General features: G+C 22.4%; 1 protein-coding gene across 5 annotated transcripts in view; it reads right to left on the minus strand.

Annotated features, from left to right (window-relative positions):
- LOC122503382 (protein tramtrack, alpha isoform-like) overlaps window positions 1-13,236 on the minus strand; it is a 93,495-nt gene that overhangs the window by 24,701 nt on the left and 55,558 nt on the right. The window contains exon 5 of one of the 5 annotated variants that reach the window (XM_043613891.1): window positions 11,359-12,511. The exons of the other annotated variants lie outside the window; for them this stretch is intronic. Coding sequence (XP_043469826.1) covers window positions 11,970-12,511 — 542 coding nt within the window. The 3' untranslated portion in view covers window positions 11,359-11,969. Of the gene's footprint in view, window positions 1-11,358; window positions 12,512-13,236 lie in introns of those variants that run through there. 5 annotated transcript variants of the gene reach the window in all.

The raw sequence follows: 13,236 nt of genomic DNA on the forward strand, positions 1-13,236 counted from the left end.
TAGAAACTATTTTAAATATTTTCAGCTTCTTAATCACAATTCTGTTTACAAAATTATAAAGTTTTTTTTTTGAAAAAGTAGAGAAAATTTAAAAAATTATAATTTCTTATCACAATTTGTTAACAAAATTCTGTTCTTCTTTGAAAAAATAATAATTTGCATCATTTTTATACCAAATTATCTAAAATTAATTTATTTATAAAATATTTTTTTAGAAAATTTTAAATATCTTTAGGAAAAAATCCCTATAATTTTTATTTGTTAATTTCGATTTTTAACTAGATTATTTAAAAATTCTGTTAAAAAATTTGCATAAGTTTTCATTACAATTTTTCAACGAAATTTCAAGTATTTTTTTTAAGAATTAAAAAATTTGCATAATTTTCATTAGGTACAATTTTTTAACAAAATTTCAAGTATTTTTTTTAAGAATTAAAAAATTTTCGTAAATTTTATTTTTTTAATCATCGTCATTACAAAAATTAAATAATTGTTAAAAAAAAAAATTTTTTAAATTACACTTTATTAGAAAAAGAAATTTTTAGAAAATGGCATTTATTAGAAGAAAGAAAATTAGAAAATCATCTTCATTAGAAAAACTTGTTTAGAAATTCAAGTTTATTAGAAAAAAATTTTTTTAGAAAATACGTTTTAGAAAAACTGTACCCCAACCGACAAAATATCAAAATACTGAAAGAGCTACGAAAATTCAACAAATTCAACAAAATTTCCAAAGGTTTTGAATAATTTTATTTTAAAAGTTCTGATAAAATTAGTATTTTGAAAAAATTTAAATTAAAATTTCTTAAAAATAATTGAATATCGAAAAATAATTCATTCGAAAACTTTTTCAATTTTTCAATTTCAAATTCTAAATTTCATCTAATTTTATTGAAATAACAATTTTTTTCTAAGTATTTTTGAATTTAAATTTTATTTTAAAAAATAATCGTGTTTTTCAGAAAAATATAAAATTAATAGGCAAAAATTATTGGAAAATAATTGAATTTTACAAAAATTTAGAATTGATATTAGGAAGAAAAAAAGATTAAAAGTTTTCTAGAAATTGGGAAAAAGTCAAGAAAAATAAAATTCAAATTTTCGTAATAACACTGAGAAAAAAATGACTCTTTCGACTACTTTTATACTTTAAATTGACTAAAATAATTTTTTTCCGCCTTAAAATTTATCCGAGGCCTGTAAATAACCAAAAAAAATTTTAAAAAGTAACAGAAAATAGACAAAAATTAAAAGTAACTATAAGAAATTCAAAAGTTTTTTCGAATTTCTTACAGTTTCTTTCCAATTTAACAAAAAAAAGAAAAAAAAAGAAACAAATAGAAAAACAAAAAGGAGAATTAAAAAAACTTGAAAAATGAAGAAATGAAATACAGAAAAACAAAATTAAAGAAAAATGTGAAACGAAATTGAAAAAAATAAAGAGAAATATGAAACGAAATTAAAAAAAAATAAAGAGAAATTTGGAAAATTAAAATTTTGAAATAATGGAGGACTGACTCTAAATTCGGAAAATTTTTTGAAATATTAGGAATAAAGAGAAAAAAATAGAACAAAAAACGAAAAAAGTGAATTTTCGAAAAGAAAATAAAAATAGAGAAATAACTACTGATCCCACACTGCAACATCACTTATTGTAAATATATATATATATACTCTATAAATTGATTTACTCTCTTGCCATATAACAAAAATTAATAATTATATTATAATATATTTATATGCACTCAACACAGTACATAATAAAAATTTCTCTCCATTCAACTTTCTTTGTCAATATTTAATATTATTTTTTTTCTCTCCATATTTCTACATTCTCATCACATGAGAAAGTATCATTATTTTCTTTATAAATAGAAATCTTTATAAAGAAACAAAAAAAAAATGAAAATTTGCGAATCAGATAACAAGAAAAAGAAAGAATTATTATCGCACGTGCGTACGTAGATACTCTACGGATGAAAAAATTCAGACAATATATATAATGTGTAACGCTATATATATATAAAGATCGTGTAAGAACAATTTTTGGCCTGCTTACGAGAGAAATAACGCTAACGAACAATAATAATAAAATTGTTAAACACCTATTTACAATAGATATTAGCTTTCATTTTCATTTTTTTTTCTTGATTTTTTTTTTAATAATTTTTTTTTCGAACATACAAGTCGCAATAAAAGAAGGCACATATTTCTTTTGTTGTATCCCTCGTGCGACTAATTATTTCTTCGCAGGTAATAAATCCCACGCAACGAATATGATACGAGACCGCTTATAAAAATTCTCAATAACACTTTACAAACAAAATATTGCGGACATCGCATATTGCTCTCTCTCTCTTTCTCTCTTTCACTCTCACTCTCTCAATTAATCGCGAGATTTATATTCTCTAAGAAGAAGAAAAAAAAGAGTTAGTCTTAGCCTCTCAGTGATTATCAAATGTGTTTGCTTTACTTAGTTTTTTTTTGTTTATCAGTAAGCTGTCTTGTCGCTGCCATTTATTTTTAAATAAGTTTTTTTTATCTATAGTTGCCTTTTTTTAAAATTAATTTCTTTTATATTAAATAAAAAATTTGAGAATCCACTATTCTGGAAAATAATTTCAATTTTCTTTGTTCTCTATACACGGAAAAAGAAAGTTCTTTATTTCCTTTTTTGAAACAATAAATTGTATAAATAAATTTTTAATCACAATTTCAAAAAAAAATTAAAAATTTTTTTGTTTTAAGTTTACTTTAAAAATTGAACATAAATACTTTTTTTGAAAGTGCGAAAAAAAATCAACTTCAATTTTTCCAAGGATATTAAATTGAGACAAAAAACGAAAACGTTGCTTCGATTTTTTTTATATTCTTAGAAAAACTGCATTTTATAATAATTTAGAAAATTTAAATTTCCAAACAAAAATTATGTAATTATTCTTAAATTCGAAATAGTAAAGGTTTTTTCTTCTAAACTTTCTATGTCAAAAATTAAAATTAATTTTTGTTATTTCAATATTAACATTGTAACATTTACTTTAAAATTAACATTAATATTATAAAACTCAATATTAATGCCAATATAAATGGGATATTATTTTATTAAAAATATAATTGATAATCAAATACTATAAAATATTTGTAAATATTTCGAGTAAAATATTAAAAAGATTTTTTTTTAAATAAATTTTTTTTTGTCAAATTTAATATTTTTGAAATTAAAGTTTTGAGTACTCAAAGTTTTGCATTTTTTCAGAAACTATTTATAATAATTTGTTTTAAATAATTGTTATAATTAATTAAGATAATATTCATTATTACAATTAAGTAAAAATTCCTCGATCTGGTCGAACTAAAGAATAACTTAATTATAATATTAAATACAATTATTAATCATAATAATTATTATTAACATTTTTTCATTTGATTAACAGAAAAATATTTTATTAATTATTAATATAATAAAGTGTCTCGTTCCGTGTACTTATTAAATTTAAAAAAAGTAAAAAGTGATTAACTAATTAAAATTATTAAAAATTTCTATTAATTGATAGTTTTTGTTTGCTTCTCAACTTTTTAAATGAATTTTGTTTTTCAATGTTATTCAAAAATTTAAAAATAATTAGTGATTTGAAGAATTTTATCAAAAATTTTTTTTAAATTATTGTATTCTTACGAGAAAATTTATTGAAAATAATGGAATTCTCGCAAAAAATATTATTATTTATAAAAAGAATCAAATTCTTCCAAAGAATGTTATTAAAATTATTGAAAATAATTTAATTCTTAATAAGAATTTTATTGCAAAATTTTTTAAATAATTGAATCTTGTGAAATTATGTTTTATGTTTACTGTAGTAATTAATAATTATTACACTTATTATTATAATCATAAGAATGTAAAGAACAAAAATTATAATTTACTTTTAAAAAATGGTTTGTTTTAATTTAAATTTAAATGTTTATAAATATTTTCATTATTATGTACTTCGCAAAATTTTCAAAAAATCTTCAAGTTTTTACAATATTTCTGCAAATTCTTCAAATATCGCAAGATTGCTTTAATTTTTTTTTGAGATTTGAAGAAAAATTTTTCAATCTTCTGGCATCACTGGTTTAAAGTTAATTTAATATTTTCCTTGTTTTGTTGTTTTTTTGCTTGTTCAAAATACAAAACTATTTTTAATGTTACGAATTGAATTTAAATATTATTTCTTAATTCAAATATTTTTATTATTATTATTACGAATATTATTATTCATGTTAATTATATTATTAATATTAATAATAATAATAATAATAATAATAATAATAATAATAATAATAATAATAATAATAATAATAATAATAATAATAATAATAATAATAATAATAATAATAATAATATATTGAAAATAAATTATTTCCGCGAATAAGAATATAAAAAATTTGTTGTAATTATAAAAAACTTTTTAGTGTAAAATACAATAAAATATTTCACAAAGTAGAATAAAATTCAATATTTCGAATGAAAAATGTTAACTAATTAATAGAAATCGTCTAATTATAATTACTAATTCACTTTTTACTGAAAATTTAAATTTGTCAAAAGAACATAATTATTACGGTACACTGAGAAGAAATTTTTTTTAATTAAAAAAAAGTAGCCAACCAAAAAAATATTTTTGAATTAAACATATTTTATAACCGAATTAAACGTAATTTTTATTGAATCAAACTTTTTTATGTATTGAATCAAAGTTATTATGTTTAATTCAAAAATCATTTTTGGTTGACTGCATAACAAAGATAATTACATTTGATTCAAATATATTGATTTCTCAGTGTAAATAAATTTGTTTTAAAAGAAAAATTATGAATTTTTTTATGAAAAATTATGAAATTTTTTTTATGAAAAATTGAAAATTTCTACAAATTGAAAGCAAATTAACAGCATCGCGACATTAGATTCTCTTTAAATAACGAACGAACAACACTGGTCGGTTTAAGAGTGGCTGATCAAGCCTCTCCTTTTTTAGTTTCCCTTATATGTTAAATATATAATATATATGTATTTTTTTATATATATATAATATATGCACAAGAACGCGTTGATTCAAAGTAACAATAGCTCAATATAATTATACTAATAGTAATTAATCTGATTAATTAATTCTTTCATTAATTAATAATATAGCCTCTAGTCGTCTACTGTCTATGCCCAACTAGTGAAAAAAATTTGTATTATAAATTCGCCTTGGTTCCCCTCTTTTTCGAATCGCGCGGACGATTCTTGGCAAAAAAAAAGGAAAAAGACAGAGTGTAAGGTGCAAAATATATAGTGAGCTACAATCGTATTTTAGTGCTGTCCTGCAAACTAAGCCTATACCATTTGCCGTGGCCGTAGCTTTAACCATTTTTTTCTCTCCCTTCAAAAAAATGTTGACAAAATCAGTTATTTCGAAATCTCAATTTTTTTCACATCCTTCTATTTCTTAAAATTTAATCCGCAATTATTTTATTTATTTATTTTATTTATTTTATATGTACAAAAACAGTTTCAAGTAGAAAGACTATAACTTCTACATTACTAACGATATTTGGCGTCAATAGAAACCACTTAAATCTGTTTTTTAATATTCTTTTAAATCTTTTATTGTTTTCTTTTACAACTTTTATATTTTTTAAATATTTTAAATATTTTAGATCTTTTAAATCTTCTAAATCTTTTATATCTTTTAAATTACATTTTAAAAAACTCGTAAAAAAAATTGACACGTATATACCCTGTGTGTTTTTTTTTCTTTTTTTTTATTAAATCGACGGAAATATAGCACTAGCCTCTTTTTTTATTTAAGATTATGATTCGTAAAATTTCTGAAGGATGATGGAAAAAATGAGACGAGATGTTTTTTTTTTAATGGCAAAACTCGGCTAAGGCGTTAAGTTATTTCTAAGGTGCCTTCAGTCTATCCAATGTCAGTACTATCTTGTATTTGGTGTCGTTTAAAATCGTCCCTCGGCAGTCTTTCAAAAAAAAAAAAATTAAATTAAAAAAAAGAATTGCATATCCCGCTCCTTGTAATCTATTTTATAAACTTTGTTTCGTTTGCTTTGAACGCGGATCAAACACCCGCAAACAGCAGCCTCTTAACGCTATCCGCGAAGAATTATTTATTTTTCAGGCTCTCGACAGCTTTCTCTCTCTTTTTCTCTAAAACGGCTCAACAACATGGCGAACGGTTGTCATATACATATATATTGCATTTACTCAGTCTACATGGTTCCCTTATTTAAAAAAAAAAAAAATGTGTAAACACTCGTCATCAACTTTCGCGTTTTTTTATATTATATATTTTTTATTATTGAACATACCTGGTAAAGAGTACTACGTAACATTTGATTCTCGGTAATATAATAGTCTCGATAGTAAATATATTTCCTTTTTTTGAATTCTTTTTTTCTCCCTCTAAAAAAAACACTCTTTTTTAACTTTCTTTTTTTTTCTTTTTTTTACAACCGAACTGTATATAACGTTTTTTTTGACGCTCAGTTGGATACCTCACAATATATATATATACTTTTTAAATATATTTATATATAAATTCTTTGTATGCCTGTTTATGATTTAATATACTTCTTTTTATAGATCCGCGAATGCGGTAAAGCTCGTTCTTTTTTGTAACTTAATGCCCGTTGCGTTTAACAATTATTGTAACATGCAGAGGCCGACTCTTTTTCAATGGCTGACAAAAAAAAAATTCTCTCTTCTCACCAAAAAAAAACCCGCTGCGATAATTTTAATTCCCTTCTAAGAATTTTTTTTTTTGCAACTTTATGATTGCTAAAAAATTTTTTATAATTTTATAATTGATAATATTAAACAATAATTATAATTTATAATAATTGTAATAATAATTATAAAAATTGTAATAATAATTATAAAAATTCTAATAATAATTATAAAAATTGTATTAATAATTGCAATAAGTGATAATAATTACAATAATAATTATAGTAACAATAATCTAATATAATTTTAAATTTTTTATTTCCTTAAAATTTACTGATAATTCAACAATTAAGCCAATAATAAAAATTTGAATAGCGCATTAAAAAATTTTGTCTCTAATCTAAATATTGTCTCTCAAATTGTATTTAAAATTATATTTATTTTATTAAATAACAATTAAATATCTTTTAGAAAGATATTTTTGATAAATTTTTAAACTATATTTTAAAGTCAACTTAGTCTAATATTTTGGACATTTTTCATTTATAGAAAGTTATTTTCATTAAAAATTGCTGTCAATAAAGTGATATCAGGCTTCGCACTCGATATTTACTATTAAAAATGTAGCAAAAATTTAGCTTTAAGATTTAAAATAATGAAAATGAAAATAATTTAATTTTAGCGAAGTATTTCATTATTTAAAAAAATAATTGAATTTTAGCGAAAAATTTCGTTATTTGAAAAATAATGGAATTCTTGACAAAAAAATTCTTAAAATTTGAAAAAATAATTGAATTTTAGCGAAAAATTTCGTTATTTGAAAAATAATGGAATTCTTGACAAAAAAATTCTTAAAATTTGAAAAAATAATTGAATTTTAGCGAAAAATTTCGTTATTTGAAAAATAATGGAATTCTTGACAAAAAAATTCTTAAAATTTGAAAAAATAATTGAATTTTAACGAAGAATTTCATTGTTTGAAAAAATAATTGAATTTCAACGAAGAATTTCATTATTTTAAAAAATAATTGAATTTTAGCGAAAAATTTCGTTATTTGAAAAAATAATTAAAATTTCTACGTGGAATTTCATTATTTGAAAGAATAGTTGAATTTCAAAGAAGAATTTCATCATTTGAAAAAATAATTGAATTTCTACGTGGAATTTCATTATTTGAAAAAATAATTGAATTTCAGCAAAGAATTTCATTATTTGAAAAAATAATTGAATTTATGAGCAAAGAAATGTTCTCAAAATTTTTAAAAATAACTAAATTTAAAGATTTTCTTTTAATTTTGCAAAATGTTTCTAAGAATTCTATTAAGATTTTTGAGAATAATTTCTTTATTTCAATTATTAGCGGATTTAAAAAAAAAAAGAAAAAAGTAGCTTTTAGTGTCAGAAATCTGAAATAGTATCCAAATAGTAGGAAATTGTAAACAGTTGTAAAAAAAAAGTAGTAAATAATAGCTTTTAGTAGATGAGTGCGAAGCCTGTGATATTCAAAGTTGTTCACCACTTTCCTATATGAACAATGCTCTTTTTTTTGCATAATTTTTTTTCTTTTTTTAACTTTTCTTAAATTTAAAATTAAAAATTCTTCCTTTCAGAAAGTTTCTTTTCTTATACAATATTGCCAGAAACAACTATGTATTTTTGACAAATCTAAAAATAAAATTCTCTAGACTTTATTTTCTTTTAGAAAGTTTTCAATTTATACAATTTCTTATACTTTAAAAATAATTTTAGAATAAAATTTTTATGTTTTTTGACTACTTTCTTTTAGAAAGTTCATTTTTCGTCCTCTTTTACCCAATAAGGTATTTTTAAACAATGTTTTTAATTATTTTATGTTTAAACAATATATTTTTAATCAAATTTTTAACTAAATTTTTTTAACAATAGATTTCTAATAATTAGATTTTTTAAACAATATATTTTTAATCTTTAAAAAAAACACTATTTGTGTAAATTTCTTTTTCAAAAATAGAAAATATTATTAATATTTTATTTAAATTGCATAATTTTTATACAATTTTTATTTTAAACATCTAGAATATAAAAAAACAATTCTTTTTTTGAAACAAATTTTTCTTTTGATGGAAAAATATTCTTTTCTTTTAAAAAAAAAGAGATTTTGATGGAAAAATATTCTTTTCTTTAAAGAAAAGAGATTTTGACGGAAAAATATTCTTTTCTCTAAGAAAAAAGAAATTTGGATGAAAAAATATTCTCTTACCTAAAAAAAAGAAATTTTGAGAAAGAATACGTTCTCAGTTTTTATGAGAATGTAAAAAATATACGAGAGGGGGGGTAAAAAATTAAAAATATCGCAACGAGAAAAAAACGAGACTCACTAATGGACACGCAGGTGTAGAGTCGGACTTGCTAATTTAAAATATAATATTTAATATTCACGATTGGATTTTTTGTCCCATATTTATTGCGAAAACGAACTTTAGATGCGTATGTGAAACATATAACATGATACGCACCCTTGTCGTTAATTAAAAAAAAAACAAAAAAAAAATCTGATTCACCGATTTATCTATCTAGCTACTTAAAAACGGTTTTTCTTTCTGATTCGCCCCACTCACAACTATCTAATCACCTACCCATCCACCTATCTATCTACAGCCTCTACCTAATTATCAACGACTAATTTTCTTCTCTCGTACAATGCACAACAATTGCCATTTTCAAAAAGAAAAACAAAAAAAAAAAAAAGACTTTTACATCAACTTTCGTCTTTGAGCTTTTACAATAATAATAATAATCAAAACCATGCTTTCTTCTATTCGCTTTCCTTCAAATTTTCCGCTGGGTTTTTTTCCGCCTGGCATTCTTTTTTGAAAAATTACCTGACTTTGTAGAAATTTTTCCCCCAAAAAATTTTTTTTTTTCATAAAATTTTGTCGAAATATTTTGACATTCAACATTTAGCCTGTGGCCCAAAATTTTACCAGGGTGTCTACTATTTTCCTTCAACAAAATTTCTGGCTTTGTCTAAATTTTTCCCGGTTTTTTTTCTCACCAAATTTTAATTTCTTTGATTTCGAACATTGTAAATAAATCTACAAATAGCTTCAAAAAATTTTATTAGAGTTTTCATGAATAATTAAATTCTTTTGACGAGTTTCTTTCAATTTTTTGAAAATAATGTTTTTTAATAATTTGGAAAATAATTGAATTAAATAAACAATTTTTTCAATTTTTTAAAATAATCTTTTCTCTTCATAATTATTAATATTGAAAATTTGATTAATTCAAATCAAAAATGTATTTATACTAATTGAATTTCTGCAAAGAATTTTAATATTTATAAAAGTAATTGAATTGTGGAGAACAATTTAATTATTTATAAAAAATAATTGAAATTTTGAGAATTTAAAAACATTTTTAAACATAATTGAATTTCTAAGAAGAATTTTATGACTTTTGAAAATAATTAAATTTTGTTTTACAATTTTATGAAAATTTATGAAAATAATTGAATTTTTGTGAAGAATTTTGCTATTTATGGAAATAATTGAATTCTTAAAAAGAATTTTTTTTTTCATTTTCTAGAAACAATTGAATTCTTTCGATGAATTTTAATAAAATTTTTAATGAATAATTACATTTTTCGAGGAATTCGATTAAAATTATATTAAAAATAATTGAAATTCTGCAATGAGTTTTACTATTTATGAAAATAATTGAATTGTTTTTTAGAATTTTATGGAAATTTATGAAAATAATTGAATGCTTATGAAGTATTTTTTTAAAAATAATATTCAAAAGAATTTAGTAAATCTGAAGAATTTTGCTATTTACGGAAACAATTGAATTTTTGAGAATTTTTTTGTTTCTAAAAATAATTGAATTTTTTCGACGAATTTTAATAAAATTTTTAAGAATAAATTACATTCTTCGAGAAATTTGTTTAAAATTGTATTTAAAAATACTTCCCATGATTATTTTCCAAAAATATAAATAAAATTCTTTAAAATAATTCAATTATTTTAAATAGAATGTAAAGAAATTTCAATTATTTCAAAAATTTTCAATTATTTGTTTATAAAAATTCAATTATCTTGAAAAAATAGAATTGAAAAATTTCAAAAACCTTTTTTTTAGAATTTTCAAAAATACTTTGCAAAAATTCAATTTTATTAGCAAATTTTAAGTTTTTATCTTTTTTTAAATTAACTAATAAAAATTTTAATTATTAATCTTCGTACTAAGAAAAATGAATACATTAGAATGTGATTCTTTATAAAATTCAATTATTTATCAATTATTAAATTAACATACTTTGAAAATTCGATTTGTCAAAAAGGTTTTAGTGAAAATTCTTTAACAAATTTAATTATTTTCAGTTGAATTTCACAAAATTTCTATTAATTCGATAATTCTTTTTAAAAATTTATTTACCTTACTATATTTGTATCAGTGACTTATTTTTTACTATCAAATTAATTATTTTTAACTAATTGAAATTTAGAGAACTGTATTTATAAGTTCTCTTTTTATTTCAATTTTTATAGATATAAATTTTATTTATCTATAAAAATTGAAATATAATTATTTTATTTCAATTTTTATAGATAAATAAAATTTATTTATCTATAAAAATTGAAATAAAAAGCGATTTTTTTAAAAACAAATTAAAATAATAAAACTTTTTTTAATTTGGTGAAAAAATTCCCGGTTTGGCACAAAATTCCTGACTTATTCCCGGATTTCCCGGTTGGTAGACACCCTGAATTTTTTCTCAAAAATTTTCTCTTGTCGAAATATTTAGACATTCAACATTCGGCCTGTGGCCCAAAATTTGACTCGTTTAATTGACAATTTCGAAAATGAATCTGATTAAAACTGGATCAAATTTTTTTTTTTATCCTCGAGGATTCGATTTTTGTCACTCAAAAGAAATTCCCTACTTGAACTCTTTTATAAATAATTATTCTACATCTTTTTTCGTTAATAAAAATTTTCTTATTTCTAATATAGCCTCTTTTTAGCAAGATTATAATTTCATCACCACAATTATATCTTGATTTTTGTTTTTCATCTTTGGAATTTTTCCCCCTCGCCTGCGCATTTTCGATCGAGTTTTAATCAGTATTTTTTTTTTTTTGTTTTTTGTTTTGAGCGCGTCTCATTTCTATGCGGTGAGAAATTGCAAAATGGAGGAGGAATCTGAAGTTGAGCGAATAGAAAGAGTCGACGTGGCTGATGAATGTGTCGAAATTGTAATTGTCGGAGCAGCGTTCTACCGTTGCTGGCCCATGCTCGAGCTATTGTTGCTGCTGCTGGTGAGGTTCATGTGCGGCTTTAGGCTGTGAATGATCTTGACGTGGGCGACCATGTTGTCTTTGCGTGTGAATTCCTTGAAGCAAACAGGACACGGATAGTACTTGACGTTCGGCTTATGCGATGTGACGTAATGCCGACAGAAATTGCTGATGTGGGTGTAGGTACGATGGCACACGGTGCAACGATAGACGTCGCCCTCTTTAACGCAAAAATCACGGACCGATCCTTCAGTTCTCTCACTTTCAGCCTTAAATGAGCCCTCAAAATCACTTTGACTTATCTCTGATTCAGCGCTGACCAGATTGAATATGGCACTACTCAAATGATCCTTGGACACGGTTTTTTGCTCTGACTCTGAGTCTGAATGCTGTGGATCATCAGCGGACGACGCCTTTGTTTGGAAACTCGTCGCGCTGTACTCTTTGCGAAAGCATTTCTCAAAATTAATACGTATTTGACCGGGCGACTGTGCACCGCTGCTCGATGTCTCCTCGCCGTCTGTAAAGGAATTCACTTTTAATCAAGTCCTCCCTTCACATCAACATTAATCACACATTATACGAACTTCATTATTAATCTTAATCATTTCATTAACAATTTTTTTTCATTAATAATTAATCATTTTCAATTATTAATGATTTCATTTTTAATTTTAAAAAATGATAAACTCAATCACTGTCGTATAACACATGATTAATGAACTAAATACGAAAAAAAAGAGAGAAACTGAAAGTAATGGAATTCCCGGAAAATCCGCAAATTTGCAGATAAATATCAAAGACACTAATGTCAAAGATATTCTTAGTTCGTTTTTGAAGTAACCGCAATTGAAAACCAAAAGTGAGTTCTGGCTTTCGAAATAATTTGTCACGAAAAGAAAAGAAAACTGCAATCATTACTTCAGGCCTCGGATATTATGACTATTCTTTCGACTATTTTTGAAAGAGGTAATTTTTTTTCGACTTCATTAAAAAAAAATGAATTAAAAAATATTTCCTGAAAAATACGACTTTTTCAACTTTCCTACGAACATTGCAAACAAAATACCAATTTTTTGGTAATAAAAGCAATTTATTTCAATTTTTTAAAGTGCGCAAAATCACTTTAGTCAAATTTTTTAAAACCTTAATAAAAGATAATTAAATTTTCGAAATATGTAATTAAAAATTATTTAAATAATTGAAATTTTGTAAACATTTGTAAAATTTTAATCGAAATAATTG

Source organism: Leptopilina heterotoma, unplaced genomic scaffold (genome assembly GCF_015476425.1).
Source record: "Leptopilina heterotoma isolate Lh14 unplaced genomic scaffold, ASM1547642v1 Lhet_26, whole genome shotgun sequence".
Classification (NCBI taxonomy): domain Eukaryota; kingdom Metazoa; phylum Arthropoda; class Insecta; order Hymenoptera; family Figitidae; genus Leptopilina; species Leptopilina heterotoma.